Genomic DNA, 14,877 nt, shown 5'->3' on the forward strand with positions numbered 1-14,877 from the left:
TCTCTTTCTCTTTACATACCATAATTAAACATTTCATAAGGTCACAGTTGCCAATTTTAATCCTTATGTATAAATGAAAAAAGTTATCAAAATTATTTTAATGGAAATTGAACCCGCAGTATTGGTTTTAATAACTTATCTTAACTACTATAATTAACTGGTGTACTTCTTTAGTATGATATATGCAATTAGTTATTAATCAAAATTGTACATGTGTACATTATCTACTTCTAAATAAACAAATTTATATTTATTATGTATCATTATTAGTAGTATCGTTAACATTCTTAATAGATTATATAGTTACAATTATTAGTAGTATGTTAACATTCTTAATAGATTATATAGTTACAAGTTAATTGATAATTTAGAATACGATACAGTTATGCAATTACTTCTTATCCATATTATCATGTAAAGATATATATATATATATTTGTCAATTTTCTTTTCTAATTTTATTCTTGAAGTGATTTTTTTAAAATTTAATAAATTTCTCTAAATTTAACTATTTTAAAAATATAAATAAATAAAAATCATTTATAAAATAAATAAAAATCATTTATAGCTAAACGTTGAATTTTTTTTTTCTTTTTTTATAATTATAATTTCGTTATATTATGTTATTATAAAATAAGTTAACACAATAATTCTAATACTGTTAATATATTTTTGGTTGGAAATAAAATACTAATATTACTAACACCAAAGGAAGGAGATTGTGAGATTTATATATTTTCAATCGCTAAAATTAATAATAGTAATAATAATGGTAAATTGTTTAGCTCCACACACATATATATATATATATATATATATATATATATATATATATATATATATATATATATATATATATTAAAAGAAGTGTATTAATTAATTGGTTAATATGGTCACGCCATCAATGTATTTCTGTCTTATATTAGTAGTTTTGTCATATATTAAGAATATACAAATATAAATAAAAGTCATAATGAATTAGCATTATATAAATATATTTTTAAAGAGCTTAATTTACATAATTTAAACGTATAGGAGCAATATAATGTTGTTAAAAAACCGAGAAGACAGAATAAAATAGTGGAACAATTATTAAAAAAATAAAAAAAAGAAAAACATGAAAATGTTGAAGAGATTGGTGATGTAACAGAAATGAGAAAGATTAATATTAATTTAACATTGTCTAGTAAAATAAAATCTTTGTCACAGACAACCGATCTTACATTTTGGGCTTCTTTCATCTCTTTGTTTGTCATCGTGTTCTGTCACCACCGACTCGCACTCCTATCATTCCCAATTCCTAATTCTCAATTGGCAATTTTCATTCCCAATTCCTAATTCTCAATTGGCAATTCCCAATTCCCAATTCGCATTCTTTACAATACCATACAAACCCTTTATTTTTCATCACATTTCATGGAATCGCATTCATAATTGGCCTCTTCAAAATGCACTCTTTCAGAGACAAAGTTACGCAGAAGTTCTCTTATCTCTTTCCCAACTCCTCCTCGTCCCAGGTATTTTTTTTTCCATGATCTGCATTCGCTTATTTGTTATGGTGCATGAAAATCTGAGCTTGGTGTGGTGGACACTCTTATTCTCTCCTTGAACACAAGCTTTGATCGTCTTTGCCCTCGATCTTCAATTTGATCTGTGTGTGTCTGCATAAATCTGAATCCGGGTTAAGTTGGCTTCATTATTTCTCATCACGGTTTTTAGTTTTCCAGAAAATGCGCCAAAGATACGTGGTAGAGAAGGAAGAAAAGGAAATCGTGTTGCTTCATTTCGTTAATATTTGAAAGCTGAATATTGTTTTCAATTTGAATTGTAATAGAGTTTATGGGTTTTTTACCGTTTTGTATTCACACGAAGAATTATGTTTAACGGCCTGTGTACATTACTAAGAGTTAGTATTATTCTCTTATCTGTCTTTGGTAGCATGTATTATATATGTGGTATGGCCGTGTGTTCTGTTTGCCTGGCTGCGAGTGCTGGAGAATATAGATTCGGCTTTTGGGCTATTAGTTGGTTATTTTGTTGGGATGGGTAGAAAATGAACCAGGAGAATGATTCCTTCTCTTCTTCTATCTGTAGTATATCATGAAGATAGATTGAATTTTCAAGTGGATTGGAAACTTTATTTGGAGTAGGTTTACTTTATTTAAAAATTTGGGTGCATCACCAGGTTTAATATATTTTTTTCTCATAAATGTCCTATGTAATGTCACTGCTTTATGCTTCCAGTACAAATGCATGTATTATAGGAACATTGTAATAATTTGTCTTACATATCCCAGTACCTTGCTTTCTTTATCTTTTATATCTGAAATGAGGTTTTTATTTGCGCAGGATAGTCCTTATTCTCAAGAGGATAAACCTGTGTCTTCATATTTATCTTACATTATCCCTTCGATCAGCTTTGATGGATCCAATACGAGCAAGTATCAAAATGAGAATAAATCACCTTCTGCTGGATATAATTATGAGAATTTTGACTATCAGGATGTTCCATCTGATAATTATGTTGACTGTAGTCCCGTGTACAATAATATGGACTCTGTGAAAGACAGTAATGATAATAATAATAATGAGGATCATACCTCTAGAAGGAGCAGTAGCAGTTCTGAGGTTTTTGAGGAAGCAAATGAGCAGCAACCCCAGGCTTCAAAGAAGTCTCGACTCAATCTTAGTGATGAATCTACTTTTATATCTCCTGAATTGTATGAATTTTTGGAAATATGCCTCCCTAATATAGTGAAAGGACGCCAATGGGTCTTACTATATAGGTAACTTTTCTCAGTAAGTTTTTGTTTTTTGCTTTAAGAGTAATATGCTATTGCTTTGAAATATTGATTCAACATTTGTTCTTTATATTAAGGGCAGTACGTTAAAACATGGAGTATCACTTCGAACACTTATTCGCAAGAGTTCTGAGCTTTCATGTCCCGGTTTGCTGGTATGTCAACCTTTCAGAACTATATTCCAGTCATGTTGTACACCTAATATTTCATCTACATATCAAGGTGTGGTTCGTTTGTTAACAATGAATTATTGTCTATTATGCAAAACTATTAGATCGTGGGAGATATGCAAGGTGCTATTTTTGGTGGGCTGCTTGAATGTCCCTTGAAACCTACAGCAAAGCGAAAATATCAAGTATGTCAACTCTCTTTTTTCATGGATAATGATTCTTTGTGAAGGCACTTTTTCATCTTGAAGTGTGATTTTATTTTGTATACTGTGGTGATAGGGAACAAGTGAAACTTTTGTCTTTACAACTGTATATGGTCAGCCAAGGCTGTTTCTACCTACTGGTAAGGATTCTCATCATTTAAACGGAAAATTTTTGGTAGGAATTTTGAAGGAACTTAGGAAAATGTTTTAAATTGATGCATTGTCCGACTTGTGAACAAATGGACAAGTTCATATCAGCTAGAGTGACATTTGCATGTGTTTAAGGTTAAATATCTGAACTTAATTTTGGTATTGCAGTTATCAATATTCACCAGGACCTGGATTTTATAATGTGGAAGTATGTAAGCTTGATATAGGAATAATCTTTTTGTTAGAAAAATATCGATGAATCCTATTGAATGAATGGCTCATTGTCACCTGAATGTCCTCTTTTAGTTTAAGTTACAATTGAGAAAGGTTTGGGATCAATGGAATCATTGGGTCTTCTTTAATACGTATTGTAAATATGACTATTCATTGTACTTTGGATCATTGCAAAATTAGTATTTTACAAATATGAGCTCTTTAATGATAATTATGTGCTTTTATGATCATAAAAAGACCTTTTGAATTGTTTCCTTAGAAAAAGTTGTTCTCCCACTAAAATATCAATATGTTTTAATCCTTTTAACCATGGCACTTATAGGGATTTTTGTTTGGTAAACTTAAGTGTCTTAGGAGATTGCAAAGATTGGGAGTTCATTAATTATGGTTTAGGTAGTAGTTATATTTAATGGATGTAGTTGAAAGGCCCTGTCAAAAGGGTCTATAAATAGGCCTTGTACCGCTCAATGTAAACTACAAGTCATAATACTGGTGAGTTATTTAAGAAAGACTTGTTGTCAACAAATTGGCATCAGAGCTAGAGAGCTAGAGAGCTTGAGTGTTTGAGTGCTTGAGAAAGAGCCAAAGAGCGTGCTTGAGAGCAAGAATGCTTGAGTGAGATGGCCAACCTTGCAAAGGCAGTCAACTATGATAATTGGAGTCTGAAGATGAAGGCTCTTCTTGGCTACTAGGAAAATCGGAAGGTGGTTGAAGATGGTTTCGAAGAACAAATCAACACCACAAATTGGTCTAATGCCCAATTGAAAGCATTGAAAGAAACGTATGTGAAGGACAAGGCAACTCAGTACATCATGTACCAAGCTATGGATGAGCGTCTTTGATAAGATTGCAAGTGCAAAATTTCAAAAGAAGTGTGGGACATTCTGGAGTAGGTGTGGGGATGGTCGATTGAAGCAAGTTCGGCTTCAAACTCTCAGAGGTGAGCTTGAAAGCATCGGGATGAAAAAGGTTGACAAAGTTGTTGAGTACGACTCTCGTGTTGAGACCATGGTGAACCAACTTGGAAGGAATGGAGAAACGTTACCCACTTGTCGAATGGTGGAGAAAATCTTAAGGTCGTTAACTAACAACTTTGAGAATATTGTATGCACTATTGAAGAGTTCAAGGACTTGTCAACCTCTTGGTTGAAGAGCTTGCCAAGTCACTTGAGGTGCATGAGCCACTTGATCAACTACTCCAAATAAATTGAGAAGCTAAGAACACTCAAGTCAGAGGACGATACCGAGGAGGTGTAAGAAGCGGTCCTGGTGGTAGAAGCCGTGGAAAGGGAGAGGAGAAAGAATATTCCAACCAACAAAATTGGCGTGGTCGAGGACGAGGTCAAAGGAGAAGAGGTCAGTCAGGCAACTCAAGCGTTGAGTGCTTCAAGTGTGGCAAGTGTGGCAAGTATGACCCTTATGCAAAGGAGTGAAAATCAGTTAAGTGCTTTAGTTGTGGTAAGGTACGACACTTTGCAAAAAGATTGTCGATTTGGGAATGGAAGAAAAGAGTTAACCAACCTTCTTATAGAAGATACTGAAGAGGAAGCGGTGTTATTGATGATGGGACATATCTCAAGAGCTGAGCACAAGCAAGGGGAGAACTCGGCAAGAAGGTTGAGTAGCATGGAGAATTCAACAAGAAGGTTGAGTATCGAGGATAACTTGACAAGACAGTTAAGTAGTGTTGAGAGGTTAACAAGACATCCGAATAAATCAATGATGCATTCGGATAGCCCGGTAAGGTGCATTGAGTACTCAGATAGCTTGGTGGGAAGTCCAGATAGCTTGGTAAGGTGCATGGAGAACTCAAATAGCTCGGTGGAAAGTCTAAATTGCTCGGTTAAGTTTATCGAGCGAGTGGAGTGCTCGAGTAGCTCAATAGAGTAGGTAAACATCCCGAAGGAGTAGGTAGGAAGGTCAAATAGCTCAGATAAGTTGGTGGAGCAAGTGGGAAGCTCAAATAGCTTAGTGTTGCATTTGTATAGCTCAGATGGCTCGAACATGTACGAAGATGAGCTTGTTATCCAAAGGTTAGAGCTTGCAAGAGGCATTTTGCAACATAGAATTGACAAGGAAGTTATAGGCATGCAGAATTACAAGCAAGCTTAGAAAGAATAAAACAGGCTTTGAATAAGCGGTGCTTGGAACTTGAACAAGAAGTTTTAAGATTGCAAGAACAATTACATGCTAAGAAGGATATGAGAGTTGCATTGGAGGTGCAAGATGAGAAGTAGCAACTTGTAATGGATGAAAAGATTGGTGCTATTGAGTACAACAATACGTGAGAATGGTCTGATCTCTCAAAAGGAGCTTGACCTATTGACAAGAATCCAGTTACTGACAAGTCAGCCACATAGACTATAAAGAACCCAATTAGGGACAAGTTGGTCACAATGAAAGTAAAGTCTGCCATGAAGAAAGCTAATAACCCAACTATTCTTGGAAGGAGCAAATACTGTTTGAGAGGAGTTACTGCATGTAGAAGCCTGGATAGAAGAACCAAGAAAAACATTTAAGTTTATGGGGCGATTTTGTTAGGTAAACTTGTGGATAGTTGCATTTAGTAGTGTTGGTAGAATTAAGTGTCTTAGGAGATTGCAAAGATTAGGAGTGCTTCAAGTAATGATTGTGGCATGCAATAGAGTTCATTAATTATGGTTTAGGTAGTAGTTGTATTTAATGGATGTAAAAGGGTCTATAAGTAGTCCTTGTACTGCCCAATGTAAACTACAAAGTTATAATGTTAGAGTGTACTTCCAGAAAGACTTGTTTGTCAACAATTTTCAGTTTACATATAGGGAGAGAAGGTAAAGACAATCAGAAATGTTAGATGTTCTGGTGTCTGAAGTTTTTAGAATTTACAGGTTAGGCTAAATAGGGGATGAAAATTACAACCATTTGGAGTCCTTACTACTTCTATTTCTATAGTAAGAACAATGAAATATCTTTGTTCACAGTATAAGGTTCTCAACTTTTATTATTTGTTCACGATGTTTATTTTTACTCGAGTTTCTCTAAAGTTGTGTTCTAATTGTATGTGCAGGTGTCAACCGATACTACTGCATGTGTATGAATGATTTACTTGCACTTGGTGGTGGGGGTAGTTATGCTTTATGCTTAGAAGAGGATTTGTAAGCATTTAATAATGTCGCTTAGTTTTGTTCCAGTACATTTGATTTGTTCTTGAAATAGCTCTACTGGATTCTCTTATTGAATGCATCCTTTTGGTTGAAAAGGTTATCTGGGACCAGTGGACCAAGTGAAACATTTGGAAACTCCTGTCTTGCTCACAGTCCAGAGTTTCAGTTGAAGAATGTCGAGGTCATACTCTTACCAATAATCTGTTTTCTAGCTTACAATTTGCAATAAATTATTAAGTGGCTTTCATTCCCTGCTGTCTTCTGCTCAATCCTTTTCATATTCTTTTCATTGCCTTTTTGCTGTAACCTTTTCATTGGCTTCATATTGGCAATCTGGACCCGTGGTTTAGACAATGATATACAAAACTTACGAATTGAAATAAACATTTACTCTACATTCAGTGTGCCCTGTCCACATCCCAACCCCATGAAAATGAGGACAATGCACACAAGTTCCTTTCGTGATGAATGGTATAAATTTGAGTCCAATCCCCTGTCACCATTTGCAAATTAATATTTCTGATAATTAACAAATTGTACTGGAACCAGTTTCACCATATGAAAAAGGTACACATGATACCCAAGTTTGGATGCAGAGGGGGTTGGTTAACTTTTCCAAGTTAGATGAACAACCATGAAATATCAGAAATTAGATTTTCATCTGTGCTTCATTATATGCCATGCATTGATTTTGTCTATTGCTTATTTCTACTACCCATTGTTCCACATTTATTTGTTTATATAGATTTATTCACTATATCTCTATTATGTGCAGTTGTGGGGTTTTGCACATGCTTCCCCTTTTCAAGGCTAAGATGCTTTTGTTTGATGTCCAAAAGAAGCGTCTCTCTCTTCTACCTTTCTTCTCCGTTTGGATGTAGTTTAGTTTAGCCTTGAGATGTTTATCAATTTGATGTACCTACTCTCAGACATGCTCCAAATTCTTATAGTAGTGTATTGTTGCTTGAAATTCCATTTTTTTAAAGTTTGGGTTTGTGAAAGCGAAATGGTCTGAAGGTTGTGTAGTAGAATGTGAGGTGAGGAATCCACTCACAAAACTGCCAAAAAACACAAAGCACTAACTAGGCTATTCTACATGCAATATATGCATTAACAAGAAGGCCAGGTATCCAACATCAGGAGTTTGTACCTCAGTTCGGTAACCACAAATATAACATTGGTTTTACAATTTGATTTGACAAACTAAACAAATTAGAGGCAAGTCCTTTGATGATGGTTTAAAGAAGTGCCACTACGCTCTCGAATATATTCAAAATGAACAAGGATGTCTATCGCTGGAAACTGGCTGGCCACATGACAAAACCGTATCTACAACTATGTAATTTAATTGACTTTGGTTCATGTCTTCTAAACCTTGATTAAGTATATTGAATTATAATTACTCGTGTTTGATCTGTTTATGATGTAATCTTTTTCCTGCTTATTAATACTTGTTTGCACTTTCAACTGTTTAACAATGAGCTTTTGAGCAAATTATAATGATTTCGTTTTATTCTTTGGTGTTGAAAAACTTTTCCCTGATTACAGTTAAATTATATCTAAGCTCTGGTTCTTCAATTTAATTTTGGGTGGTTAAATGCTGGTAAGCCATTCAAAAGTAAAGTTCCAACATAACAAGGTTTTATTAAAAATGTATTTGAGTAGTACTATATTTACACATTTTTTTGTCTTTTAGTTTAATATCTTAAAAGGACCAGAATAATAGCTCTTTGTTATATGACATGCTTGTTTTTTTAGCTGAAACCGTTCAAAGGAATTCACAACTTATACTTAGTTGAGTTTAACTTAGGTTTAAACTGCTCCAACTGAAAAACAAACATATTCCGTATATTATAAGGGCGTTGATGCGATGCGTATTATGTATGAAATAAAAATATTTGTCTTTGAACATTGAGTTTTGAAGCTATATATTGCATTTCAGAGTAATAAACTTAAGACTCTTAGACTCATAATAAACTTAAGAGTCTTAGACTCATGACAAGATTTCCATTCAACGCATTGACTACGTGAACAAACGAAGTTTACTTCAACAAGTTCCTTTTATAGCTGTCACTCAAATCTATCATTGGTCGAGCTCAAATGCTCTCTAATCACAACACCAAGACCACGTTACTGTGTTGTTTTCATATGGACCAATGATTGTGATAATCTATCTTTTTTTTTTTTAGATGTTTCTATGTTTCATTTAGGGTGTATTCATTTGCTTGAGGGTAATGATCTGAGGAAGAGAGATTGGATGAAGTTGAATAAAGTTGAAAATAAATTATAAGTTGTTTTTTTTAAAGGATTTGGAGATGATTGAGAATAAAATTTATGAAAATTTGTATAAAATTTGACTGAGGTGATAAATAAAAGAATGTATTAATTGATAGAAAATAAAACTATTAAAATGTCTAGTGTAATATAAAATTATATTTATTAATAACATATTTATTGATAAAATAAATTTTAAATATTAAAAAACCAAACAATTAATAAAAAAATTAAGTAAAGTGAAATTATTTTTTTAAACTTCAACCACACAAAAAATAATTACAATATATATATATATATATATATAAAGCAATAATAAAAAGAACCAATTTTTTCAAAGGTGATATACTTATGTATATATTAATGGAATTGATTTCATATAGCAGAATCGATTCTCAAATGCAGTAGTTTCCACTTAAAAAGCCAATTTCAGCATTCTAAAACGAATTTCAACATCCCATGATCGTCTCCTTTGCCATTGGAATTCTACAAAGCACACTCTCTCTTCTATGGTAAGTGATAAATAAGGATAATATTGTAAAATACCATTTTTCACCTACAAATCTTCTCATCCCAAAAGAGATAGGGAGAGAAAGTAATCTTGCAATTTCATTCCTTCGTTATTCCTCACATCCTTTAATACAAACACTACAATCACACGCAAATCCATCTTTGTAAATCCCTTCCAATAGTAAATCATTAGAAACGAACACAACCTTAGTGTTTCATCACACTTAATAAATACAATTCATCTCAACATCTATGCCTCTACATAACAGATTTGAATTCCAAGAAATATGCACCCAACAATAAACAAAGTGTCTAACTTCGATTTATACACGGAGTTTCCAAATATTCTTCCTAGAAAACACGTCAAAATAGGAAGAACTGATAATGAGCAAATAATATTTTACTTGAAGATGTTATAATACCCAATTCATAGAGAACAATCCGTTCTTCACCTACATCTACTACACCAGGACACATTTGTTGCATTACTGTTAATGCCACACGAGAACTTCTATTAACTGTGTAAAAGAAGGTTAACTGAAATTGCAAGGTAATGAAATAATAAAACTATTAGAATATTACAAGTGATGTTGATTTTCATTTGGTTTTATCTAGAAATAATATTCTAAAATTATTATGAACCAGATAAAATAAATAAAATTTAATTAAAAATTATAACGATCCTTAGAAATTTAATCAATCAGAATAGAACAAAGTTCTTTTTTCTTACTAAATTTAACACCTTTACATATACTTACTAAATCTGAAAGTTATTTTTTCTTTCTTAAACTAAGAGGAAAACTTCTCCAAATGTTTCAAGATAAAAAAAATGATAACAGTATACTTTGAACAATTTGATTAGTTTTCAACACCATTAGATTAATTAAAAAATTTACAATGATTTCGAATTACCTATGCCAAACCCCATACCTAACTATACATGGTTGTTTGCGAATTTATGTTAAATTTGGTATGTAAAATGTAGGCAATTAACAAGTGATTCTGTAATGGTGAGCAAGAGGTGTTGTGATGATTGTCCCATTAGCTGGTATTATTAGACATTGAAGTGGAGAAAAGAGAAAGAACAGAACATGTGGAAAGAAAATAAGAGTGGGTAAATATGACGAAATAATTGAGTTGACATGCATGGAATGTTTGAACAAATGAAGAATGCACATGAGGGTGGTAGATGTTATATGATATGAATGGTAAGATTGAAAGTGATTAATCGAAATAAGGAAGAATTAGTAATAAGAAAATTAGAAAAAGAATATAAAGAAAGAGAGAGTGTGGGAAAGGCTTGGTCAACAGAAAATCCAAGTGAGGAAAGGAGAGAGTGGGAAGGGGGTTGCAGTGAATGAATGAATGGGCCAGCGTATGTCTCGCGTTGACGCCAGGCTGACGCCTAAAGGGACAACCCAATGGCCCTATATATCAACATAACTAATTCTTTCAGTCTTTGACACCCTCATACTCTCCATCATCCTAGCTAACTAACCACTCATCACATAACTTCCCCCTCTTTCTCTCTCTCTCTCTCTCTCTCCCTTCTTCCCTCTTCCCTATGGGCTCTCCTTCTGCACATGTTTTACTCTCCGACACACGTGTCTCACAATACAATTTTCCAACATTTTCCACTTCTTAGTACAATTATATATGTACCATCTCTCCCTCCACATATACCTTTTTGTCTACATTTTCTATTTTCTTAACTTTCTGGGCTGGCTTCATTACCTCTTGCCAGGGGATACACCATGTTGCAGGATGTTTTTGATCAGCCACTTCCACCAAAGGCCGAACCGCAACAGCAAGTCCCCATTGTAAACACCTCCACCCACTCCAAATAAACTCCCATCATAATGCATGCATCAATCATATCATTGCTTCTTTCTTTCTGTTTCTTGCAACTTTCATATGTTATTTCCCACTGCTAATAAAATTAAAGCTAGAATACAACACATCATTTGCTATTTCAGACATCTAGAACCTATTATTCTCAAATGCGTTTTTTTCTCTCCATTTATATAGTTGGGGAGCATAATGCTTATTAACAAGCAATAAGAAAAAAAAATTTAGAGATTCCGCAATAATTATTAGGCTTTATCCTTTTTTTAATATTATCCTATCAAATCCCAGATAATACAATTCACCAATATGTCATTTTCTGAGGACAACATCGTAAACTGCAAAGTGATAACAATTTCTGCATGATTTGCAGTGTGATACCCATTTAAACGTAGCTTTCAATTATTGTGGAATACACACACACACACACACATACCTGCCTGTGCTTGTCCATTTGCCAATGTTGATATTCTTATTCAGTTTGAGAGGGAGAGTGGACTTAAGGAACAGTTCACATGTAGCATTATGGGTTCCTTTTAAATGCCTTTTAATCTCCATTAAATCAGTTTCCATACATCGAACAAACACAACGTATCATGGGATGAGGTTCCTTCTTTGTTACTGACATAAATGTAACATAAATGCCCATCTTTTTCATGTTCCAAAAGAAACAACCCTTATGTAGAACTTATTATCTGCACATGACCAAATATAAACCCAACTGACTAGATGGCACAACCAACTAAATCTGTATTAGGAGTTCTTCATTGTAGGGTATACATGATATATTTAATTTATTTCTAGACAAAGAGTGATGATGAACATAACTGATGCTTGGACGCGTGTTACTTACTCAATTCAGAATGCTAACTATTTGATGAAGACATGCATTAAACCAAAGTTTAGACCGATTCTAACAAGAGAATATTATCTTTTTGAAAGTTCAGACTCTGATCATTATACGCTTGATCCCGATTCCAACTTTGTTGATAGAAACGAGTCTTCTAACTGTTTATAAAGGGTCTATTTAAATGTTGTTATCAATGTATTCAGTAGTTTCTTTTGGTAGTCATGATGCTTAGATTGTATTTACATCACTTGCTGCAGGAAGAAATTTCAAGCCCTTTTAGTAGTGCTCGAATTTTCGAATTTTGTAACGCTGAATTTTTCCCAGAGGCTTTGCCAAATTCTGAGGTTACTTCCAGCTCAAACTGTTGCTATGAGGAGAACTCCTCGTATGCCACAACAAACAAATCTTTAACTGTAGATGTAGAAAATAAATTGAATAGCAATAGCAACACAGTCACCACGCCAACTAGCATTACCACCACCAACAACAACAACACAACCAACAGTAGTAACCTGTCTATTATCTTAGACCCCCAAGATGAAATGGACAATAATGACATCGCTGCCTCCATAGACTTCTCACTATCTCCATCTTTCAATGTTCCTCCATTTCTCCCAGTCACATCCCAGCAAGAACAGTTTGATTTCTCTTATGTGCAGCCTCAGGTCCAATTACCAGCATTTTCAGTTGTGGAGGGCTTCTCTCAGTATCCCACTGACCCCGTTGCACCTCCACTTATGGGGGCTCCATTACCTTCTGTATTTGAAGAGGATTGCATATCTTCTGTTTCTTCTTATGTGCCTCTCAACCCTTCATCTCCTTGCACTTATCTCAGTCCTGGCATGCCACCATACATGCCTACCGGCCCCCTTACTAGCGTCTTATCAACGGATAGTTCTGGATATTTTGGTGGGAACATTCTTCTTGGTTCTGAACTTCAGACACAAGAATTGGAATACCAAGGAGAAAATGGAAGAATGTATTGTACAGATTCAATTCAGCGGGTGTTTAACCCTCCAGACCTTCAGGTATGTATGATTTTCAAACTACTGTAGTTAAATTCTCCGTCATTGCCTTTTGTTAACTGCCATCCAAATAAAAAGTGTTCGGTGCTCAGAAATGACAGAAAAAGAAGTCAATTGGTCAAGGATTTTTATTTATTTTTAATGCTAAGTTGCTGTTATAAGCTTGCTCTTTCAGGTTTCTAGTCCGAAAGGTCGCAGCAGTAAGGTTCTTGACAATAAAGAGAGGTTTTACAGGAGGTGAAAAGTTTGCGAACGATAATGGCCCAAAAATTTCTAAGAAGCTGTATGCCCCGTAGAATATATGCCCATATCCATCAAAACAGTAGCTAGCATATCAACCCCTTTATAATCTCATTCTCACCTGTATAAAGTAGCATAAATTCTGCGCTAGTTAGTAGCACGAGTCAAAATGGAATGGCAACTTTCCACAAAAATTGATAACAAGCAGCACCACTATCAGTAAAGACCCACTTCATGAGTGGCTCTTTTAGCATATCGTTTTCCGGAACCTCTAACCAAGTTAATGATAGTTTGCGATGACCAATTTCCTTTGCGCTGAGCAAGAAAGTAACTGATTTTGTTTGTAATTTATTTCCTAGGCACTTGGTACTGAGAGTCAGCAACTAGTTCCCGGGGGTGGTAGTTCTGCCACTCTAACACCTGAAATCTCTAACTTAGAGGACTCCTCATTCAAGGTTGGAAAACTTTCTGTTGAGCAAAGGAAAGAAAAGATCAATAGATACATGAAGAAAAGAAATGAAAGAAACTTCAGCAAGAAAATTAAGGTACGCTCAAGCTCCTTTCCGTCTTCAAAACAGCCTCATCATCAAACAAAATTAAAATCTCATGATGTTACATTTGCATATATATGCAAGGTACTCCTTGCTTATAAACCATTTCATATTGCATACTTCCAAGTTCAACTAACGATGCAACCAAATGTGCAGTATGCCTGCCGCAAAACTCTGGCAGATAGCCGACCTCGGGTTCGAGGAAGGTTTGCAAAGAATGATGACTTTGGAGAAACCAATAGAACTACTAGTAGCAATCATGAAGATGATGACGAAGAAGAAGTAAGATTTCCAAGGCTTATTGGTTTATTAAACACTTAACAGGGCTCTTTTCATTCAACCTGCCCGAGTTAAAATCAAGAAAATCTTCTTCATTTGTACCTTCTCAATTATTTGTTGATTAGTTTTTTAAACCTGCAGGTAGTTGTGAAGGATGAAGATGATATGGTTGATTCCTCAGATATTTTTGCTCATATCAGTGGAGTGAACTCCTTCAAATGCAACTATTCCATCCAGTCCTGGATTTGACTTAATAGTTTGAGCAGTATACCTACATTTAGCTTCTGTAGATTTTTTCATGGCCGCATACCACCCCACATTTCTCCTATCTGGTTTTGATGGATGAGGAAACTGAATAATTGGGGTCCTAATACTATACAATAAGTGAATGAAGAACATATAGAAAGAAACTGTATACATTTTTTGCAGACATTACCTTTCTTTTTTACTTGAGTGTACTAAGAACCACATGATGTATTAACTAAAAATTTTAATTGTCTCCCTGTACTACTGGAGTTCATATGTACTTTCTTTTATAATAGTGAGGAACTAGTGCTGGCTACATTGAAGGGCATAAGCCAAATCTTTAATTAGTTTTGTTA

At 34.3% G+C, this 14,877-nt stretch overlaps 2 protein-coding genes across 2 annotated transcripts; both read left to right on the plus strand.

Moving 5' to 3' along the window:
• Positions 1–1,192: 1,192 nt before the first annotated feature.
• On the plus strand, positions 1,193–8,103 carry LOC108343601 (uncharacterized). Its single transcript, XM_017581979.2, has 8 exons — positions 1,193–1,517; positions 2,350–2,786; positions 2,884–2,956; positions 3,076–3,156; positions 3,251–3,314; positions 6,605–6,692; positions 6,798–6,882; positions 7,477–8,103. The coding sequence occupies exons 1-8, from the start codon at positions 1,449–1,451 to the stop codon at positions 7,513–7,515; spliced, it is 936 nt and encodes a 311-aa protein (XP_017437468.1). The 5' UTR covers positions 1,193–1,448; the 3' UTR covers positions 7,516–8,103.
• Positions 8,104–10,816: 2,713 nt separating this feature from the next.
• LOC108342194 (uncharacterized) lies at positions 10,817–14,875 on the plus strand. The gene is made up of 5 exons (XM_017579916.2): positions 10,817–11,305; positions 12,438–13,208; positions 13,805–13,990; positions 14,153–14,278; positions 14,417–14,875. Exons 1-5 carry the CDS (start codon positions 11,240–11,242, stop codon positions 14,522–14,524), a joined length of 1,257 nt encoding a protein of 418 aa, XP_017435405.2. The 5' UTR covers positions 10,817–11,239; the 3' UTR covers positions 14,525–14,875.
• The last annotated feature ends 2 nt before the right edge of the window (positions 14,876–14,877 follow it).

The sequence above is a fragment of the Vigna angularis genome, chromosome 3, assembly GCF_016808095.1.
Source record: "Vigna angularis cultivar LongXiaoDou No.4 chromosome 3, ASM1680809v1, whole genome shotgun sequence".
Classification (NCBI taxonomy): Eukaryota; Viridiplantae; Streptophyta; class Magnoliopsida; order Fabales; family Fabaceae; genus Vigna; species Vigna angularis.